The 22,156-nt window shown below is 36.8% G+C and overlaps 1 protein-coding gene across 6 annotated transcripts in view; it reads left to right on the top strand.

The window, feature by feature from the left end:
- The window catches only part of LRBA (LPS responsive beige-like anchor protein), a 367,939-nt gene that overhangs the window by 293,088 nt on the left and 52,695 nt on the right, over positions 1–22,156 (top strand). For all 6 annotated transcript variants that reach the window (XM_030947121.1, XM_030947122.1, XM_030947120.1 and 3 more), the window contains one exon: positions 19,894–20,061. In XM_030947121.1, coding sequence (XP_030802981.1) covers positions 19,894–20,061 — 168 coding nt within the window. The remainder of the gene's footprint in view (positions 1–19,893; positions 20,062–22,156) is intronic.

The following is a 22,156-nucleotide window of genomic DNA, read 5'->3' as shown; positions in this document are numbered from 1 at the left end:
CCTGCAGCAGTTAAGAGGTCAGAACTATTGTAAAAGTTCCAAGGTCTGCTTCTGTCACATAAGAAAATATCTGTGGAAGTGACTTGCCAGCAGTTTTTCTTTTCTGAGACCCCATGAAATCTTCCATTGAGGGTACATTTTTCTGGGTAGCAAATTTCAGCTAAGTGACAGTAAACCAAGACTTTGCTTAATTACCCTTTGTGGTCTCTTAGAAATATTCCATAGACCAAAGGCATCTGCAAACCACAGGTTGAGAACCACTGATTTAAGGAGGTAGCAGTAGTTAATTGTTCACGTGTCATTGCTAAAATGAGCATCAATTCAGCCTGGGGATGAACTGTCTTTTTGCTGACTGGTGATTATGGTTTTGTAGTGGCATAATTGCTAGTCTAATAGAGGTAACTAAGGTTAACAACAGAGATAAGTAAATATCATCAAATGATTTCCTGCTTTTAATCCTGGTGAGATAGAAAATATATTAAAAAATCCCAACAAACCTCCAAATTTGTTATGCCCTGAAGGGGGGTTTTGAGCTTTACTGATACAAGGCAGATCACATGCTAGATAAGCTCTCGTAAACATAATTTTCAGGTGATAGTTTGCTTTCAGAGGATCATCCCATTAAAACTTGTGCAGGGTTTTGGAGAAGAACTGTAGGAGCTTTTATTAACTGTCATAATTCTAAGGATTTTACTTGTTGATACTGAATGTGGACACGTATGACATAATTGCTTTGGCTGGTTGAAAAATAGTGCCTATTGTAAATTGTGAATGAGTCTGTGGTCTGCAAAAACAGCTGTAATAAATTGTAAGGTATGTGTTGTGCATGCTCATTTTCCAGAAAATTTTTGAGTTGTTTCAGCTCAGAAGCTGTTTTTTGGAGGGAAGGAGGGGGTGGGGGGGCGTTTGAAAACACAGGCCTTTTCTGTTACTGAATAAAAATGAGTTTATGAAATTGGAGAGGAATATTTGGTTATGTTTGATAGCTTTATTGCCATAGCAGATGTTGAGAGTGATTAAAAGATAAGAAGAAGAAGAGCAGGTAAATATAAGTGTCTAGGAGGTATATCCCCAACTTCAGGTTTTCTGCTCACATAGGTGACATGCTGGCCGTGCCTCTGAGCACAGGCTAAATGCTGATTTGTCTGGGACACGTAATCCTGGATCTTGGAAATGGCAGAGTGTGTAGTGCTGGGCCCCTTGGTTAGACAGTTACTGTCCCAGGCACTAAGGAGGAGATTCAGTTGATTAGTACAGCATGAGAAAGAAATCATTTTGCAGGTGAATATTTCCAGCATTTGTGCCAAGGCTTGATTCTGCAGCAAGAAGAAGTGGTTCTCACTTCTGTAAGGATGTGGGGATGAGCCTCAGATCCTCAGAAGGCTGTGGAGCACCCAGTCCCTTGGCAGTAGTTATGGCCCTGCTTCCCCAGATATTGTGGAGTATAATCAAAACAATGGTGGTGTGTAATTTACTCAGAAGCATTTCATTATTTAGATGGCTGTGGAATGACCAAATCCAACTGGTATGCAGGTGCTGATCTGGTAGTTTGGAAGCAGATGCAGTTTTATAATGCAGGTTTCAGTTCATATACGGGAATGACTTAAAACAGCTATATTTTTTTCCTAGCAAGCTATAAATGAGTCCTTGGTTTGCAGTTGTATTCAATTATTTTAAACCTATTTACAATGTATTCTATTGTAAAGCCGTGACCTTTGATCTCCAGAATGGTTGCATGTCTTTTGTGGGAAGCAGGAAGTCTTGGGGCAAGTGACACTTGCAGTGCAGTTTATTTTACTTAGACTTTGATTCGCCCCCCTCCCCCCTGTTTCTAGAACTGAAGACAAATTTCTGTTTCTATTGGATTATAAACAGGTTCTGGATAACTTCAGCTGCTGCATAGTGCAGTGATATTTTAATTTGCTGGGTAGACATGTTTACTGTGTACCGTGTAGTTTATGAGTGTTACCATAAATGAGGTAATCTTGCATCTTGGTTTCCATGTGTGAAACATTACATGAGCTAATGCAGCTGCGCCACTGCTTGCTGGGTATTAGTCGACTTTATTTGGACATAAAGTTTATACTGAACTACTTTAAATATTTGTGCTAAAACTGGTAGTGCTGCTTTTTTGATGTGTTTTATATGACACTGACAAATGCCAAGTTTCACAAAGCAATATAAGAATATACATTCTGCTCTGTGCCCCATTGTTCTCAAAAGTGGAGATTCCAGAGTGAAATAATATTAATGACAAAATTTTAAATTTATGTTCAGTTAGTGTTTCAGGGACTGGTTTATATTAAATATACAGAGAAACAGTAGCTTCCTAGCATACTGTAGCAGTCCTAAAAACACACACATTCTCTCCAAAGTCTGCATATGGAATCTTAAGTGACACATGTGGGTTGTGAGAAAAGAGAAAGTTGATTTCTGCTCCGTGTTTGAAGGAATACGTAAAGATTTTTCCATAGTTTAGTTTTGCCTACCAATATCCTTGAATCATCATGTTTTATAAAAGTCTATGTTTTTAGCATCTAGGGCTGTAGTCTCCTTAATTAAAAATATTGCACATTTTCAGTTTATGTAGCTAGTTAGGAAGGTGTAATACACAGTGAGCTATAAAATATGTCAGTGTATTTTGCTAACTCTAGTATTAACACTTGCATGTAATTTCTTGGGCTGAACTTAATTTATGTTCTTCTTGATAAGTCAGAATAAGGGACATCTGTGAAGCACGTTTAAAAAGACACTAAAATTATTTTATATTATTAAGTACTTATTTTTAAGTACTAAAGAAACAGGTATATATATATTTCCATAAGACACATTAAAAGTTCTGAAGATCTAAAACACTACCTCATGCTTTTCTCAGAATAGAATTGGAAATTATTGTGATGTGAAAGTTCATCTTTAAAGCACTTAGCTGGAGAATGTAACCAGTTGCTGCTTTCCTCCCTACTTGTGTCCTTTGCTTCTTACTCTTCATGCCCTATCCATAACTTCAGCTTCTCCCAGATATTCCTTGTGACACTGCAGCTGAGGCAGCTCCACCAGTGAACTGGCTGGTGTGCATATGCTGCCTCACCAGATCCAATGACATGGATGTTATGGATATTTTTTAACTTGTATTATGAAATAGTGAATATTCTTGTTTGTGTGTAAATTGTACTTGAGTTTCTTACAGTAACTTTGCTCCTTGTATGTATTAGTCATTGATTAGTAATTGTGAAATGTTTAATCAGAGGAACCCAGAGTCATTTTGCATAGTCAGAAAACACATTACTGTATGACATGGTTTTGATTTCGTTTTGCCGAAACTAGAAATTGTCTAAAGGAGAAGTCTTTGGGATTTAGGTATTTAAAAAGTACAAGATTGCTATACATATGGAATTAATGAAGGCCTTTATAAAGAAGAAACAAGTTTTTGAAATCTTAATGTTGTTAATATTTGCATTGAATACCCCTGTGTGTGCAGAGATTAACATAAGGCTCAATGTAAACCTAGTTGCTTGTTTTCATATTTCTATTAATTCTGTGCTTTTTACCAGCTGTATTAAACAGCTTGTTTGCCTTCAGTGGAACAGCAGCCGTAAGGCCTTTGAAAATATCCGTTAGTGTACGTCTCACTCAATATTATGTGAACCCCCCACTGTTTTATGTAGAAGGATCTCTGGGTTATATACTGAATTTAGTCTACAATCCATTTTTACTTATGCTGTACAGTAAACTTTTTCTTTAAGATTTTTGCATTTTTAATCTCTAGGCTTTCTCACTTTAAATTTTGCCATAGTTTGTGTTTTTCTTTAAGCTGTTGCCCTTGAAATTGTTAGCTTGCTGAAGTTTAAGATTTTGTAATTCATCAGTTTCCTAATTAAATTGTTTTCTAATTCTGTAGACAGATGATTGAAAATGTGAACTCTCAAGTCTCAAATTTACCTAGGCAATTAAAAATTGAACTGTATTTTGAGGCCCAAAATTTTTTGTAATGATTTTCACCTCTTAACTCTTGTGTAACTGGAAATAATGAATTGTGGCTTTCAGGGGCTGGCAGTGTAGCCCCTCTCCTTCCTCTTCTTTGTTTTCTTGTGCAAACTTTCTGCAAACTTTTTCTTTTCTCCCTCTTCCCCAGTCCTGACATTGTAGGTGCCAGTCAGACAGGATTTGTGCCTGGCAGGCACTACCAGGTTCTGCAGAATTTCCATGGTTAGGCAGCCACCATTGCTTTCTGTTCCTGGTAGTTTTGAATCTTCTCTCCATTTGCATGTTTTTCACTGGGAGCTTGAGCATTGCCCACACAAGTTTTGTGCAGAACTAACTATAATGTTATTGTCTAGTGGCAATTAAGTGTCTGGGAAACAAACACTGAAATATGAGGCAGCTGACGAAATTTTAGTCTGTAAATGAGTCACAAGCTTTTCAGAAATCTTTTTCCTATAAGTGCCTTTATTTTTCCTTTTGTGCATAGAGTGTGATACTGAATTTCTCACACATATTCATGGCCCAAGACCAATAAGATCATTGTAATACTTAAAAATTAACAACAATTAACAAGTTGATTTTAAAAACCTTATGCATTTTAGTATTTTTATTCCTCTGATGTCCAGAAAAATATTTTGCCAGTATCTTAACTTTCAGCAAAAACAGATATAATTATGTCAAATATGAGGCCATGCAATTTTCATTGTCATCATGTCATGATAATAATACTGTTTCCCCCACACATTTTCATTTTTGCAGGTAAAAGTTTTTTGTCTTCTCCTACAACTCTATTTGTGTGCACACACTAAGCTGGACATTTTTCTTGGGAGTTTTTAGTATTGCCAATAATCATACACTAAGAATTTCATTTGAGCACACAACAATAGGGCTTTTCATAGGTAATTTGAAGGATAAATCAGTAATTATGCATTTAATTGGGTAATAAATCATCACACATTTCCCTTATTTTCTGTAGTGCTATGATAAATCTTTATAATGTAGCCTGGTGTATTTTTGTAAAGAAGAAAATGAAAGGACTTGTTTAGTGTGTGTACAGTGCAGAAGTGTCATAAATATGTAAGACCCTCTAAGGTGTTTACTGTGTTACATGAGAAGTCCCTGTGATTACCTGCTTAGGGATTTTATGAATGTACTCTTTAAAGGATGTATTGAAGTTTTAGATTTTACCACTATATCATGTATATACGTAGTATGTAAATAGCAGTAGGGGAGCTTGCTCAAGCTAAAGCAAATTTACAAAAAATGCTGCAGTAGAACTTTTTGAAATCTCTGCACTTGTGATTCTGAATGTTACAGTATCAATTCTCAGACTTCTACAATTTTGTTAATTTTCAGAGGTGTAATTTTTTTAATGGTGAATGGGGATTTATTCAAACACTTGAAAATTTGAGAAAGGTTTTAGGTAGCAGAATCTCTGCATGTCATTTCCATCAACACTGCAGGCTAGGATATTTAATTTTCTGATGAGGAAAGGTGCAGGATCATTTTGTATGTTTGTTCTCATTTGCAGGATGAATTTTTCCAAAAATATTTAATGAATGGAATAACATCAACATTGCCACAATTAAAGGATGAATAAAGACCAGGTTAGGTACAAAAGAATGAAATTTAGTCTGTTTTCTTGCCTGAGAAAAGCACTTGCCATTTTATTGTTTGTCTTCATGAGAGGAAACTGGAGAGGATGGTTGTTAGAGTAAAAATTTGGATTAACATAACTCGTTTACAAGAATTTAAGGCATGAATGACATTGAATTATATGCCTAGCAAATTCTGTCATCTCAGTGGTCAGGCCAGTACATAAAGTCACCAGAAGACTTTGTTCTAAAAGTTTTCTGAGTAAGATGGAATTTTTATGTCTGTGTATTTCCATGTCAGCAGATCTCTGGAACAGACTCAGTATTGCACTAATAGAAGTTTGTTCTGAGAGATAACAATTTTTTTTTTTAACTAAAACTTTACAATTAATTATTTCATAAAACAATTTATAACATTTTCTAGGTGGAATGACTATAGTAAGATTTATATTTTTACTATTTAAATATTTATATATTTACTACAGAACAATGTTTCCAGTAAGATTTTAGTATGTGTGCATGCAAGCTAAGTAGTAGTAGGACATACTATTTATTACATTTCATAAAAACAAAAAAATCCAACTGCATGGGATGGCTGCATAAAAGCTTATTATTTTGATGCTTGTTTGTTTAATTATAAAATGTCCACTTTAATTTACTTACATGCTGGGGGAAAAAAAGGGTATTTAGTGAACTGAGAAGACTGTAAGATGAAGGATTAATAAATGGCTTCTAGCATTACATTAACAAACAATTGGAATATTCTGATTAACTCAACCTACAGTGCTCAGCCATCCTCTGTGCCACTCCCCCAATTAAATACAGCAAAACTGCAATGGAACCAGTCAGAGAAGTTCATTTTACTTTGGTTTTGTAGCAAGCTAGCACACCCTGTCTAATCCTTGCATGGCAAGAACTCTTGCCAGCTTGTCATATAATGAATGTTTTCCAAATGTGGTTATTTACAATTATCAGAGTTATTTCATACTTTTGTACCAATAATGAAATAGTGAATAAGTTTTTTCTAAGGAGCTCGAGCTATTTTTCTTTTTCTTATTCTCACAGTTTTTTTCATCATTTATTTCAAACCCATGGTAGTTGGAAGGCAGATACAGAACAGAATCTGGGATCGAAACCCAAACATTTGATTAAACAAAATGGTAGCTTCCTGAACCGTCTTCCACAAAGGTGGAAGGGAAAACAATTTCCCCACATTCACTTATCACATACATCATTATGGAAATGTGCTACCTGGCTCCAGTAATTTACGAGTGTGGGGCAAAAAAGAGATTTCTATTCAGAAACAGAGCCCACTGCAGCCATACTCCTCCTAATGAACAGTTTGATGAATAACTCTTATCCATTTGCCCACTATACCAGTCCTGAAATTGTCCCATTGCCACCAATTTATTTTCTATGGGCATCAAATTATATTGTGTTGTGTTACAGTGCAATGGAAGAGAAGTGTGAAGAGGGTGGGAGTCAATCATTAAGATACAGGTTTTAAGCAAAGATTTTGTCTGTTCTTTGATTGACAAGACTACAGCAACATTTATACATCATGTACTTCTGCATTTGGATTGTATTTCTGGTTCCTTTTCTTCACTTGTGAGTTAGAAGTTTTTGGCAGAGCTGAATATACAAAATAACTGTAAACCTCACTGCAAAGATGGGTCCCTCAGAGAGAGATGGAGAGAGAGAGGAGAAAATGATTTAATGCAATAATGATTTTAGCTATACACAGGCATCCCTTTTTTGTCTCGATTTGTGAAATTACCTGACGTCTCCATGTGTAATTTAAACAAAATTTTGTTCTCTAGTTGTTCTTCCTTTTGAGCTATCTTCTCAAGGAGAAGGATGATGAATGGAAACATAAACAGAGCATGAGAATGTGAACTAGTTCCCAAACATTTCAGTGGTTTTTATAAACAACTGGTCATTGTTACCTTTTGCTGGATTACAGTTTCCTTTAGAACAACAGTGCTCTTCAGCTGCATTACAAAGTTGATTCTAAATGTTTTTGCATAGTTGCTTAAAGGCTTTAATGTATAAATAATGGTTTTATAATTATACATTGTTTAAACAATTAGCTTTTAAGGCTAGCAATAAGCTCAGATTTTATACACATACTACCAAAAAGTGATAATGAAACTGCATTTAAAAGATAGGAACTGACTTTCAAATGAGCAGTCGTAGTTCATGGACATTTGTTTCGATTTTAAAATTTGATTTTTAACATGCTTGTTTTCATTTGGAACATGACTGGTCATTCCTGGCATTCTCCTGGGCTGGCCTTTGAACACAGGCATGGGCAGCACTGAGTTTTTCACCTTCTGAATCCCATTTTCAGCATTCCTGGTGTGTTGTGTGCCCTCTGCCATAGGAAGCACCAGCATGCATCTCGCTGGTCTACACAGGCACAAAATGTTATCTGAGGCTTAAACTGAGTGCCTTGGAGGGGCAGGATTAACATCACAGCATTGTTAGCTGTCCCCTAAGACATTGTGGCAGCTGTTGACTTATATTTCAAAACAATCAAAATAACAGCAATTGACACAAATTAAGGTAATGCACAGTATTTTAACTTCTAAACAGTGACATATTTTGGGTCTGCTATTTCTGCTTAGCTATGATTTGTTTGCCTTTCTAAAATAACACAGAATTACATTTGTAATCTTCTCAAATGGCATTCATAGAGTGACTAAATTAAGAATTTTTTAGATGTACAACAGTTTAATACAGTAGCAGAAAGTCTAATGATAAAAAAGTTAAATACATTTTGTCTATTTTATAGAAGCATTTTAGAAATCATGTTTTACAGGCTCACTATGTTTTCATTTTAGATACTGTACAGCTTTAACGACTTTCTAATTTATACAATTTTTGTTCCATTGTCAAAACATTTAATTATATCATGTCTTGAAGGTGTAAAGCTGTCAAATAAATCAGAGGCTCAGTATAAACATTTGGTGAATTGCTTTTGCTACCATACTGTAGTTGTTTCTGGGCAGTTAGTGGAACTTTTTTAAAGCATTTACTCAGCAGGTACAGGACAGCACTGGCACAATGAATTGCTGATTGCTTGTAAAACAGCAGGCAGTAATGCCCTTGCTCTTTGGAACTCAGCTTTGTAAAATCAAGTGGCAAGATCTCATGGCACAGAAAGACAGCACACAGCAAATGTGTTTCCTGCCTAAGGGCTGCTGGAGATTGCCAAATCTATTCCCCACCAAAAAAAAAAAGAAAAAAAAAAAGAAAAGAAAAAAGATGTGTATAATTGCTGTTTTTGTTTTTACATTGGAAAAAATAAAGTTCCCACCACTAGAGGGAAGGGAATGTGTTCAGGCTTTATAAAATCTGGCAACTTGGGCATGGAAAATGGAAAGGTTGCTTTTTTTGATGGAGGCCTTAATAGCTTTATTTAAATAGAATTAAACTTTAAAAAAAACAAAAACAAACAAACAAAAAACCCAAAAGAAAACCAAAACCAAAAAAAATCAGACCAACAGCTTGCAGGTGCTTTTAAAATGTTTAACCTCCCTCTGAAAAGAGGCGACCCTTCTCTTTTTTGGCCGATATTTTGTCGCGGTGTCAGTACAAACTGCAGGCTGCCCAGAGCCGGGCTTGGATGAAGTAAATTAGGTTCTACTTTGAAGCTTTTCTTCTCTGTCCCTTTGAGAGTGAATGGGGAGGCCCTGGGCCGAGAGCTGCTTTTCATTAGTGCCCCACGTACCTACTTGAAAGGCAGAGCTCTCCTAGCGCACACAAACACGGCGCTAAAGCAAAGCTTCCCTGGCCGCGCGGCTCCTCGTCTCCCTTTCCAGTCAGGTGCTTCCCAATCAGAGTTAATTACTGCGGGCATTTATTCCAGTCACCCCCGCTCCGTGGCGGGCTGGCCCCGTCTGGAGTGGGCCAGGTTTGAAAGCCGCCGCGGGGTCCCCGGGAGCGCCTCATTAGAGCCGGGGCTGCTCCCCCGCCCAGCACATCCCCGCACCCCTTAACCCCTCCCTGGCCGGGAACGGCGCTCGGAGCCTCGGGCACGGCGCTGGGCGCGGGCCCGGAGCCGCCGGGGCCCGCAGCGGCGGAGCGCTGAGGGGAGGCATCCCCGGCTGCCCCGCCCGCCAGCTCGCAGCCCTTCCAAACGCTGCAGAAAGGGATTTTTGCTGTTTGGCACATACCTGGGGTAGCGGAAATAAAGGGTAGAATTGAAATGCAGAGCTGGTTTCCCGTATGCTCTGCAGGGCAAAGCTGAGGTGATGGAGGCTGGTACCTGTGGCACTGGGCTGATGGAAGCTGGAAGAGGTGCCTGTGGCAGGGGGGTGATGGAGGTTAGAGGGGGGAACCTGCGGTGGCACTGGGGTGACAGAGCTGGAGGGGGTACCTGCGGTGGCACTGGGGTGACAGAGCTGGTGGGGGGACCTTCAGTGGCATTGAAGTTGGAGGTTGGAGGTTACCTGCAGCCGTAAGCACCCTGTGATGGGAAGGTGGTGGTACTGTATAGCTATGGGCTCCTTTCACTTCTCTGGGTACAGTCACAGTTTCACAGAACGTTCTGAGTTGGAAGGGACCCACAATGATCACTGAGCCCAAGTCTTGAGTAAATGGCCAGCAGGGCCAGTAGAGCTCTGGTGAAACAAGGACCTGATGGTGTCCTTGGGCTTAGCATCCTCTGGGTAAGAAAGCTGCATGCCACTCCACAGGCTTACTAGAGTGCTATTTGATTAAAATAGCATTTGGTTGTTGCTGCCTTAAAACATGGCATAATATTGTGCTGCCTTTTTTCCTTTTTTTTTTTTTTCCTGTATTTTTGTAGGCCTTTTTTCATCCATCCTGGATGAAAAAACAACAACATAGATAGTTGCTTGTTTCCCCTCAAAGAGCAAGAGCTGCCCTGGGAGTTCAGCTTCTGAATTAAATGGTTATTTAGAAGATGGGAGTTAAATATCATCTTATGACAGTATATTTTTACTTTATTTCTAAATGTTAGGGCTTTTTTAGCACATCTGTGAAGAAAAAGCTATGTTGTTGGTATAAGGGAAAAATTCTAGAGTTTTCTACCATCTTATTTAGCCTATAACAGGAGAATACGTAGTTAATAAAAATGTTAATAACTGACCAGATGCTTTTTCAGCATTCAACCTCTGAATGTTCATAGTATTCATCTCCTGTGCCCTTCCCACTAGCATGGTTCATGGCAGAGTAATATAAAGGTTATGAAAAGTTTGCTCTCAACTGGCTGCAGACTGTCTGTTGCACTTGGAGGTGTTTATGCCTTGGTTTCCTGAGCATGCTCAATATACTCAATATATCACTTGTCTTTCTGGTCTTTCTGTGTACAGCTGTCTATGGAAATTTGAGGCTGGTTAGGTGAAAGAAGGGAATAAAATCTAGGAAAAAATATTTACCAGAAAATATTATTAATAAAGCTCTTTGAAACTTAACATGCAATACATCATGAAATGAGAATAACAAAATCAGAAATTTTGTGTTTTCTAAGGATGGATATTTTAAGAAGTAATTTATAAATACAACAGTTTGATTTTTTTGAAGCACAGAACTTCACTCCTAAGAGCTCTTTGTTCTGTTATGAATTCCAGTGCTAGCTAGCCTCTTCCCAGGGACCATGAGACAACCCAGTGGATCCACTGGGAGAGGGAATGACATAGTCAGGATTGGGGCAGGGTCTTCCTTAATCAGGAAACTGGGAGCCCTTGCCCTAGTGTATTTGGTAGGTGGGCCACCCTGAGCACCAGTTTGTCTGGATCCAGACTTCCCAATAGCTTGGATAGCTTGTTAGGCAAGTGTGCCAGAACAAGATGCTGAATGGGAACCTGCTGTGTTTGAGCAAGTTGGCGATGAGCATTTCATTTTCCAAATAGTATATTCCACAAATCTGATTATTTTTCCTTAAATGCTGAATGTCCTTGCTGCACAAGTTCTTCCTTTCTTTGTCATTCTCAAAGTCAAATGGTGATTCTCCTTTGTCATTCCAATTAAATGCCAGTTTCAAGGAGTCTGATGTACTTGCCAAACACACCTCATGGTGCCATCCTAAAGAGCCCCTCAGAATGGTTTTATAACACATCAAGGTTTCACTGTTTATAGTCATCTCAAGCAAGCAAATCCTGTTCTTGCTGGGCACTTCAGCCCCAAAAGTTACACATTTCATGTGATGATAAAGTGCTGTTTCCTATTTCTGTAGCAGTCTGATTTATTCAGATGTGGTACCCTAATTGCCTTTGTAAATCTTGTGTTCTGTTCCTCAGAAGCTTTAGAATAGTTCTATTCTGTGAATTAGCAGACAAGTCAAATTACAAGATTGAAATTACCTTTCTGCCTGACTTGCATCTAAACTGTGTTTTAAATTTTAAATTCCTTGACCTTTTGTCATACCATTTCCTAATCTTAAACAACTTTCTCTGGAGCGTTTTTTGCCCCCACCACTGGCTTCAAAGACAAATTAGATTAGTCTCTACAACTCCTCTAAGATGTTTGCTTGTGCTGTTTGCAGTGATTTGAAGACCATGTGTTTGCAACCATTTCTGTCTCCTCTTACATGCATACTAATACTTGTTGATCATTACAGCTCTTGTGAATTGGGTATACAACTGACACATCAAAGCACAGCATAAATGCTGCAAGCTGTTGAAACAGAGTGCAAAAATAAAGCAACAGTTCACGTTTAGGGCTCACAAAGTGTTAGGAAGGAAGAAATGTACAAGCAGTTTAAATGTAAAATGCATTAAAAAATCACTAGTTTCTCACAGTTTGAAGTGTGTTGTGCTGTCATTAACCAAACAATATGCTTGGGCTTAAACTTTGAGGATTCGATGGGGTGGCAGCCTAAATACTTATTTGAAAGCCATTTCAAGTGTGGCTTGGTCTGTATTCACATAAATCCTTTTTTTGCATTTTAATGATGCAAGCTGAATTCATGTTTTTGATGCTTTCTAGAACTTCACTGCAGTCACTGAGTTTGTATGTTGCATTAGGATTATGTTACCTGTAAGTTCAGTAAATGTAAGCAAGCTAAAATCAAAATGCCACTGCTAAGAGTACTCTAGTACTTCCCTGAATTTCCGAATTTGGTCTGTTTGAAGCTTCAGTATTTAAAAAGTTCATACAGCCTCAAAGGCAAGCAAATGTTGCATGGTTTGAAGTTTTGTGGTGTGTATTTTGCACCTTTCTCTTAAAGGGAAAGAATCTGTAACACAAAAAGCTCCATGACTGTTTACCATCCTTTCAGAAGTGTGGAGTCCTCTGACCTTTCAGTTTGTCTTTGCTAACACTTGACATTCAGACTGTGATCACAAGGCTCAAGGAGGTGTCACACAGAAGTCCCTTGGCTAGAAGTAATGCAAGTGAGCTAAAGTATTGGAAGCAATGCCCCTGCATTAGACTTCTGAGGGGAAAAATAGGTTGTTGTGGCAGAGTGGGATGCTGAGACAACCAGTGCACAGTATTGAGCTGCAAAATGCAGTCCTATCTGGTGGGATTTTGGTGTTTGGTGGTTGGATTTTGGGTTTTTTTTTTTAAACACAAAACTTCATTTGAACTAATTTGGCTGAGCCAACTGTTAGCTGTGTGGTTAACAGCCTGTGCTTCCATGGGTAATAGGTTCCAGATCCAGGCTGTCAGTCCTCATGCAAACAAGTGCTGGAGGAACTGGGAGAGGAATTGCTGAATTTCAGGGAGGAGGGAACTTCCTGCCTCCTTTTGGTACCGTGTGTGAGAATTTTCAGAAAGAGTTTTCATTCCCTGTCTTGGCCTCAGGATGTTGATGAGTTTTCTGTGGGAGAGAATCCTCTTAACAGCGTAGCAGATGTTTTAAGTGTGGACAATAAATTAAGGGATGTGCTAGGGGAAAGTGGAAATGGTCAATAACTCAGCAATACCTACTGGTGCTATCAATATTTGCTTGTAGCCAACTTTATAGTAAAAAAAGGTTATGGACTAGCCAGCCACAGTTAGATGTTCTGTGTGTCTCTGGGGAAGGACAGATGCCAGCCACATATAGCACTATCATCAGAGTTATGAATTACAATGGCCATTTGTGTGATTTCACAACTGCAATTAATTATGGATTCTATAAATTATTTTTCATGTAGGAGAATGCAATAAAGACCTCCTGATCATTTTCTGTTCGTACCAATTCTGTACCTTTTCTATGTCTTGGTGTGAAGAAACCAGACAGTTGGGAGAGGGCCATTCTTGGGACACCTGTTGGAAAACATCTGTTTACTGATGGAGCCAGTGGGCTGAGACAGGTTTTGCCCACTCTTTTTTTTTAGTAGGGAAGTTGGCATTGTAACAATCATGAATTTGTGAACAACTGAGGTAAGGCAAAACCTAAGGTAGATGTCTAAACTTTGAAACTTAGGAATAAAAATGCATCATTTGTTCTGTTCATAAACTGCTCGTGGAAGATTGTAGCACATCTGCCTTAAAATATTTTTCTCAAATTTGCAGGTTATCAAGGATATACTGAGAAATATGTTAAAAGTGATCACTGCCCTTGATGGAAAGAGTAACTACAAATGCTGCATTGCAGTTTTTTCGTATTTTTAAAAATCTTTTATTCCTGCCACCTAATAATAGATATTTCAGTTGAGAATAAAGCTGAATTTCAAAGGAAATACAGTTTTCATTTTATAAAATGTGTAGCAGTTGTCTGACTTTTCCATTTAAACTACAAAATTACTGTTATAGACTCAATATAGAAATGACCAAAAGATAAAAGAGCGCTTAAGATTTTTTGGCTAAACATGCTACTCTTATTTTGGTAGTAATGACATTAATTCAGATAGGAGTTTGAATAATTGCATTGCAAAATATTTTTCTTTGTTTACATGCTGCTCATGCAGAATATACCTTGCCACAAAATTTCAGTAAGTTACACTATTATGCAAATTTCCTTTTTTGTTAATACTTACTAGCTTAATCTTAAATACAGAGAAGGAACAGAGGAAGGGAAGTTAATCTTCCATAGATCTCCTGTGTCTGAGCTTCTCAAATTGCTGATATCCTTTTTTCTATGAGATCAGTTGTCTTCAGTAAAGCAACTCAGTTAAATGTTTTATTAGGACTGTATTTTCCAAAGTACTTTATCCTGGTATCACTAACCAAGCAGAGAAATAAAGTAAAATGCCCGCTTTTGTTACAACAGTAATGAAGAATTGGCAGTGCATTTCTGTAACACAGGCACACAGAAAGGAAAAATGAAATAGTTATTTTAAATTTTTTTCTGTAAGTAATGCTCAGTTTCTGAAGTATCTCATGCTTAAAACAATCTGTAAAATACAGTAAGCAAAACTAAATGCATTTGCTTGAAATAGTTACTTACCAAGTAAAAACCCACTGATCATGTACATTGTTTTGATGTCCCTTTTATCCATTTGAAATTTGTGTTACCTCATGCAGAACATGGAGTTAGTTTTCTACTTAGTACATTTGCTGTCCTCTTCCTTCTGATATCCTCAAGGCAGGTCTGAATTCTGTATCTTTCGAATAACTTTATATACGTCTTTAGTCTCAGATCTGTGTACCCCTGTGATCAAACAGTGTCATTGGTGAAAGTAGATTTCATAATTTACTTTTTAAATCCAATAGGCTACTGAAAAACCGCTAAAGATAAAGCCAGCACTTGTAGAGTTAATATTTTATTAGGAGGACAGGAAATCTGGCAACTATTGCAGAAACTAGACTTAATGGTGCACACAAACAATTTGTCAGTCTTGGTAAATGGGAATAGCTTTCCGCAAAGTGGTTGCATTTGCTTTGTTTGAACAGCCTAAACTTTTCCTTTTCGAACTTTAAATCTTAGAAGTGAAATGTGATCCCCACATTGAATCAAAATAATTTAATTCAAAACATATTTTGATTGGAACAAGGCTGATGTGAAAAGAAACTCTAGAATAAAAAAAAAAAGTTGAAAGGACTTTTTATCATATATTTAGCAAGAAAATTTGAAACAGTTCTAATTAGGCTGAAAAAACCAGCCTTCTTCATTGTAACTTACAAAGGTCATATATCAATGTTAAGGCAGCATTACCAACTTGTGTCTGAAAGCCTGAACATGCAAACATCATTCCAGTTGTTTAGTTTTGGTGAGTTTGGGGTTTTGTTTTGAATGAATGTGCACACATGTATTTCTAAGCCAGAAAACGTATTAGTTTAAAGTACTTACCTGCTGCTGCAGTTATGCGGGTTTTTTGTCATGTTTAAGAAAGGGTATTTTTCACCTGAAAGTTGTGGTTTTGCTAAAAAATGTGTGAAATCCTAATTTGTGCTTTTCTGTTCATACATAAATATTTTTCAAGTGGAACATAAAAGAGACTCCATTTTAAACATTTCAGAGGACATTCTTCCAGAGGGGAATTAAAATGTTTAGTCCATTAAAGGTAACAGGCAATTATTTTTGCTTGAGATTTATTTCTTACTTGCTGGTGAAGTGTATTCCTGGGTTTGTTAGTTTGGTTGTTTGGGTTTGGTTTTATTTTTTTTTCAATTGAATGAATAGGAAAGATTATTCATGTACAAGCAGTTTTGGTTTCTCAACAAAGTTTCTCCTTTCATTTTAACATTTCATAAACCACATTTTTTATGGGTTGGACACTTTTTCTGTCATTTAAATAAGAGTTGTGTGCATGCTTTATGCTGTGCTTCAAAATTACTTTGCTTAATCAGCATAGGAATAAGGCAAGTAAGTCTGTAATTTATTTCGGAATAGCTTGACTATGAATATATATCTGTGCTAATGAAAGAAAACGCAGTTAAACCTTTCATCTAATTTCAGCATTAGAACGTCCCAAACTCAAGCACAATATATATTCATTTTAATAGACATCACTTCATATGCTGTATGTCACTGCATAAAATCTAAAGCAGAAATAAAAGTAGAGGGCCAAAGCCATAGTAGTCACTTCAAACTTATAAACCTTGATTCCAAAGGTATAATATTGTTTGGGAAAGTATATAATGATAAATCTTTGGAGAATCTATACTGGACAAAGGAAAAATCATTCCCAGCCTGCTAGTTTTATGTTTTTTGTTGTTCCATCCTTTTTCTATGAAATCATTTATATTAGTATTAGACTGATGTTAGTCTTTGGTTGCCAGCAGTAAATTATTCTCTGTTCAATTCTTTCAGAAAACAAGACAGAAAAAGATGCTCATAAAATAGTGAGTTTTTCACTATGAGATAGTTTTGATTGCACATATTTAGTGACATCAGATTGTGCATTCAAAAACTATTTATGAATAAACTAAAATTTCTTAGCTAGATCAAAGCTTCTATTTGTTGATGTGTCTGAAGTGTTTTTACCTTGGGAATAGAGAAATGAAAGTTACTAATAGGTGTTTGTGTTTGACATCTGTATACTGTACTTTTTAGCATATCTCAAGTGTTTTAGTCTCTGCCTAATAGATCTCATTAAAGAAACAGATATCAGCCCCAAGACAGTTTGTCAAAGTTAATATGAGTCCCCTGTGGACAGAATTGACGATCTGTATGTGGCTTCACATGACTGCCTTTCCATGGGCTTGTTTGATCCATTAGCAATTGGACATTAGTCCTTGATTCATTTTACAATAACCCAGTGAGTCTGGGTATTGCTTTATATGCTGGACATTTTTGGGGATTTCCTTGTTGTACATATTTCTCTCAGAGCACAGGGTGAGCAACGAGCTCGCTCTGCCCTGGAGGTGCTGGCCATTCCTTGCTTTGCTCCAGGAGCAGCATGGAAGGATGTTCATGTCCCATGGCTGCGTGCTGGGTTTAACTCGACCCTTAACGAGCGCTGCCTGTCCTAAGTGAAGTTGAGGCTGAAGTAATCCTAAATGCTGAACCATCAATAGGCTTGGCTTAGGTTTGCAAGAAGTAAATGCTAACAGCAGTGTTTAAAAACTGCAAACAATGCAAACACCCTTCTTTTTATAACCAAATATTTCTGCAAATTGCAATGTCTTTATTTCTCAGATGCTTTCTTAAGGAGGACCCGTACTTAAATATACCAGTGCAAAGTGCATCACACTGATCCAGCACATGGTGTTGTTTTCCTTGGAACTCTGTTCTCTAGTCATTAGACAAACTGTTAATTATTGTTCCCCCATTGATTATGTCATAGCATTAGCACTTCCCTCTAACCAAGAACTTAACTGTGAACATGAAATACCAGGCAAGCTTATTTGGCCTTTGAATTTGTGTGCTGTTTGGTCTGTCCTTCAAGGTCCTGATGCTGACTGTAGCTGGTTTTCAGTTATCTCTTTCACTTGGGATTTGGCAGCTAAGAAGATTTTAAAATGGCTTAGGAAGGGAAAAAAAAATCTGCTTTTGAATCTGTAAAAATTTCAAATGCAAAATAACTTCAAATTTGAAAAAGAAAAGTGAGATCAGGGTGGCTCCCAACCATTCCTTGAGAAGGCAAAGTGTTCTAGTTTTGCTTTTAAGGGGAAAAAAAATCACATTTATACAGACATTAATCTAAGGAGCTCGCAGTGGAATTCCTTTAATTATTCAAGTCCAAATGCTTTGTGGGGGTAATATGACTCATGGAAAATCTAGCTTTTGTTAAAAAGGAGAGTATGAACAACTTCAACACATTCTGATTATTTACTTATGTACCTATCAAAAAAATCTCAATTTCCTAACATTCTTGTTTTCTGGTGTTAAATAGTTATAATGATAACAGTAAGTATGTTCCAGGGTTAATTTTTTTTTTTTAGCAGGATAGCACAAAAATTAATTCTTATCATTGTAATTTGCTGAGCCCTGTAGAATTTTATGGCTGCACATTGCAGTATTATGGACACTCATGAGACTCCTGACTGGTTTTATCTTATTAAACAATTTTGAAATCATTAATTTTTAATTGGCCTTCTTCTGGTTTTTTATAGTTTTAATTGTGTGTCTGTGTCTAAATATTGGGTGTTTTTTAAATTAAAAAGGAAAAAAGTCTCGGCTAAGCATATATGTTGTAAGGTATTGCTATATGATCATCCCAACAGATCTTCTACTGCGTGGTGATTCATTTTAAAGAATGCTTTCAGCAATTCAGTTTCCTAATAAAAGTAATAATAAAAAAAGAATGATATGATGTCTAAGATATGTACAGGTCTTTTCTTGATTGAAAGTTCTAATTAAGTGAATCGAGGAAAATTAACTGAAATTAGCTGTCAGAAAGTCACATTTAAATGAGTGATGATCTGGAGTGGCAGTAAACATTTAAATGATATAAATTGCCATTTAAGTGTATGGTTTAATGTTTGTCATGCATTAATATGACATGAGACTGCAGTGACAATCAAGCAGCTTGCTCTAATTTGAACATATTTAGGGCTTTTGTGTAGAGTGCACCACACAAATTAAGACAATTGCTGGTTTTATGTGTCAATTTAAATGTTGTTTTCAGGCATCGGTTAATGAAACAAACCCATCATTTTTGTGTGCAAATTGCAGAGTGATTTCCTTGGTTTCCCGATTAATTTCAACTTCCTCTGCTCAAAATTAGGAATTTCCTTTGCAAGTAAAATGCCATTCATTTTGCTAGATGAAGAGAATATCTGTTTGTTATGTTTTTTTCATTTGGTAATTCAAATCAGAAATACATTGAATCCTCTCTGTAAAATAGGAAAAAGAAATCCTGATAGTGATTTAATCTACATAAATTAACTCTTTAGATGGCAATGATTGTAGGTTACCTTTAAGTATAGTGATTTTTGGACGCTCTTGTCTTGGGGATTGAGTTGTAACTAGTTAACATCTTCAGAAAAGCAGCTTAATCATTCAGCATAGGACTCTGTATAGGTTTGTACACAAGAAACGCATGAAAGTGGTGGCAGTTTGATATTTCCAACCTGTTAAAAATTTTTTACCCTGGCATCCCTGGCTAGTTAGTCCTGTTTCCCAAATTCTAGCAATCTTCTCTCTGGCTGTCAGAATCAGATAATCCTGCTGTTGTTATTCAGCATGCAGATCACACAGGACAGCACAATTTCGTTTTGAGAGTTCATAAAAACATAGCCTGTCTATGTGTAAATGCACAAATACTTTCCACTTACTGCTTTTTTCTTTCTTTTTTCTACTATTACAGTTTAAAAAGTGAGATCTCAGTAAGTGGGAGGTAGGGCATGAGACTCTGGTATCTATCGCAAGGCCCACCTTTTTTCTGGATAGAATGTCTAAAATACTCTTACCAATTCTGTATTTAGACTTGTTAAGATAATTTGGCATGCTACAAAACAAAAATGCTCCTGCTACTACCAAATGATGACTATCTGGCAAACTCAAGTTTGTGTTTTGTGTGTGTTTTTTTCACAGGCATTAGAAAGTGAGTTTGTCTCCTGCCAGCTTCACCAGTGGATTGATCTGATTTTTGGCTACAAACAGCAAGGGCCAGAGGCTGTTAGGTCCCTGAATGTGTTCTACTATTTGACTTATGAAGGAGCTGTTAATTTAAGTTCAATAACGGATTCTGTACTGAGAGAGGTAAGTTTGTACTTTATAAATACAGAAAAGGCTTCATTTACTGCTGCAGTGTTGAAACTGTAAAGACTCCACATTGTTCAAGGCTTCTGGTGAATGTTCAATTTCTTTGTGTTTTCTTGTGGTTTGGCCACTGGCCAGTCAAATGCAAGGTGCCTGAACCAGTTGTCACAGCATGCAGAAATAATAGAACAAGGATGCAAGTTGTTCTTAAACTTTGTGCACCTGGATTTCAGCCCAAGCTGGATGCCAATATAAAAATAAAAGTTCAAGGATTGCTTCAGTTGCTGAGTTCAGTCATTTTGTTCCTTGATACTGGATCTTAGTGGCAGTGAACAACCTTGATTTGGCTTGTGCTTCTGAATTTACTTCTGCATTTTTTAACAGTTAAGTGCAGTCTTGCATAAGTAGCAAGCATCAGATTTTGTAGCCTCAGATACTTTAATTAAGTTTGCTATCAAATTAAAATAACCTGGCCTGTGTTTTTCAGATGCAAAGAAAATATTTCAGCATTGCAAAGATCAGTAGCTTTACTCAGACTTGGCATCATTCAGAAAATCTATTTGCCAAAGTATCTCACAGAATATTGTGTGTTTGAAAGTTCCTCCTCTACCACCTAAACCAGCTGTTTAAAAAAGGGCAGGGTGGCATGATTAAAATATATTTTTGATTGATTTTATGTCCTCTCTTCAGACACTGTATTGGTACCAAGTATAGCTGCAAGTATATTAATTATAGAATAAATGTAAGTGGTACCTTTTTAAAAAATATTTGGAGTCTATGAAAACAAAATAATATGAATCTTATCAACTGTTTTATTTAGAGGTGACACAGGGACTGGCTTAATACCAAAGTGATGGCTCAATGTTGTCATTACATGGCTTGCCATCAGTCTGCAAACTGCATCTTAGTCTCTTTAAACCTAAAATACATGTGTTGCACATAAATACCGTTAATTGAGCTAAGAAGAGGGATACTGGGACATGTGGCTTACAAGAAAAAAATGTCATCTGGGTTTGGAAAAATTGTTGACCCAAGAGTCATCTAGTAAATGTTCACTATGACATGTTTTCAATTCACTGATAGTGAATTTGTTCACTCTACATTGGCATGGAATTATTCTTAACTTTTAGGAGTATTTATTAAACTCTTGAAGTGATTGGTTAAAGTGTGAGCTGAAATGTAGGCTGGGTATTGTATGTAAATTGTTCTAAATTTTGTTATTAAATGAACCATCATTGAACCTTTATTTATTGAACTAATCATTGAAGTAACACTGGTGAAAGTAGCAGTCTCCGCACACAGTTTTTGTGTGATTTAAATTTTTCTTGAACAGTTCTTTTGTCACATTTATTGTGATCTGTTTTACTTGTGTTACAGCCTGAAAAAAATTAGGATCAGGGAAGTTACAAATGTTTGGAAGTGTGGATCATCTCAGCAAGGCATTCACTTTGTTACAAAATATTTTGAGTTTGTCACATTTTTTTATAGTACGTTGCTACAATGTTTCTATTTTTTATTGTTCTGTGCTGTCTGAACTGACTAAAAAATGAAAACAGGAGAGGGAGAATTGTAGTGTTGTTGAGTTCACAATAGTGGAGTAGCTTAGCAGCAGCAGAATTTTGAAACACTACTGACGGTGTCAAAAACACACACTGATGAATGCAGACAGAAGAATGAATTGTGTCTTGTAGCACTTTTGTTCTGAGTTGCTAGAAGGATTTGCCCAATGGATTATTTTTATTTAGGATTTTTAAGCATACCACTAAAGCAGTGAAAGGTCTCCTGTTTAGTTAGGTATCCCTTACCATTTACATGTGTTTTGTAAAGTGTATTTATTATTATGTAAATGTGAACATGTAATTTTAAATGGCACATATGATCAGCTCTGATGCAACACTGATACTGCAGAAATTTAATGACTTATCACCAATGGTGACTTACTGTGGTTTTACTTATGGGTAGAGATGAAAGTAATGAAAAATCTGTTTGTGTGTATTTCTATGTGCATAATCATTCTATATCTATGTGCTAAATGAATTTATCATGCACCTTTGACAGCCTCACCTTCTTCCTGCTTGCTAATCTGCCTCCCTGA

Source organism: Camarhynchus parvulus, chromosome 4, assembly GCF_901933205.1.
Source record: "Camarhynchus parvulus chromosome 4, STF_HiC, whole genome shotgun sequence".
Taxonomy (NCBI): domain Eukaryota; kingdom Metazoa; phylum Chordata; class Aves; order Passeriformes; family Thraupidae; genus Camarhynchus; species Camarhynchus parvulus.
The sequence above is the reverse complement of the archived record's forward strand: the minus strand, read 5'-3'. Positions and strand labels throughout refer to the sequence as shown.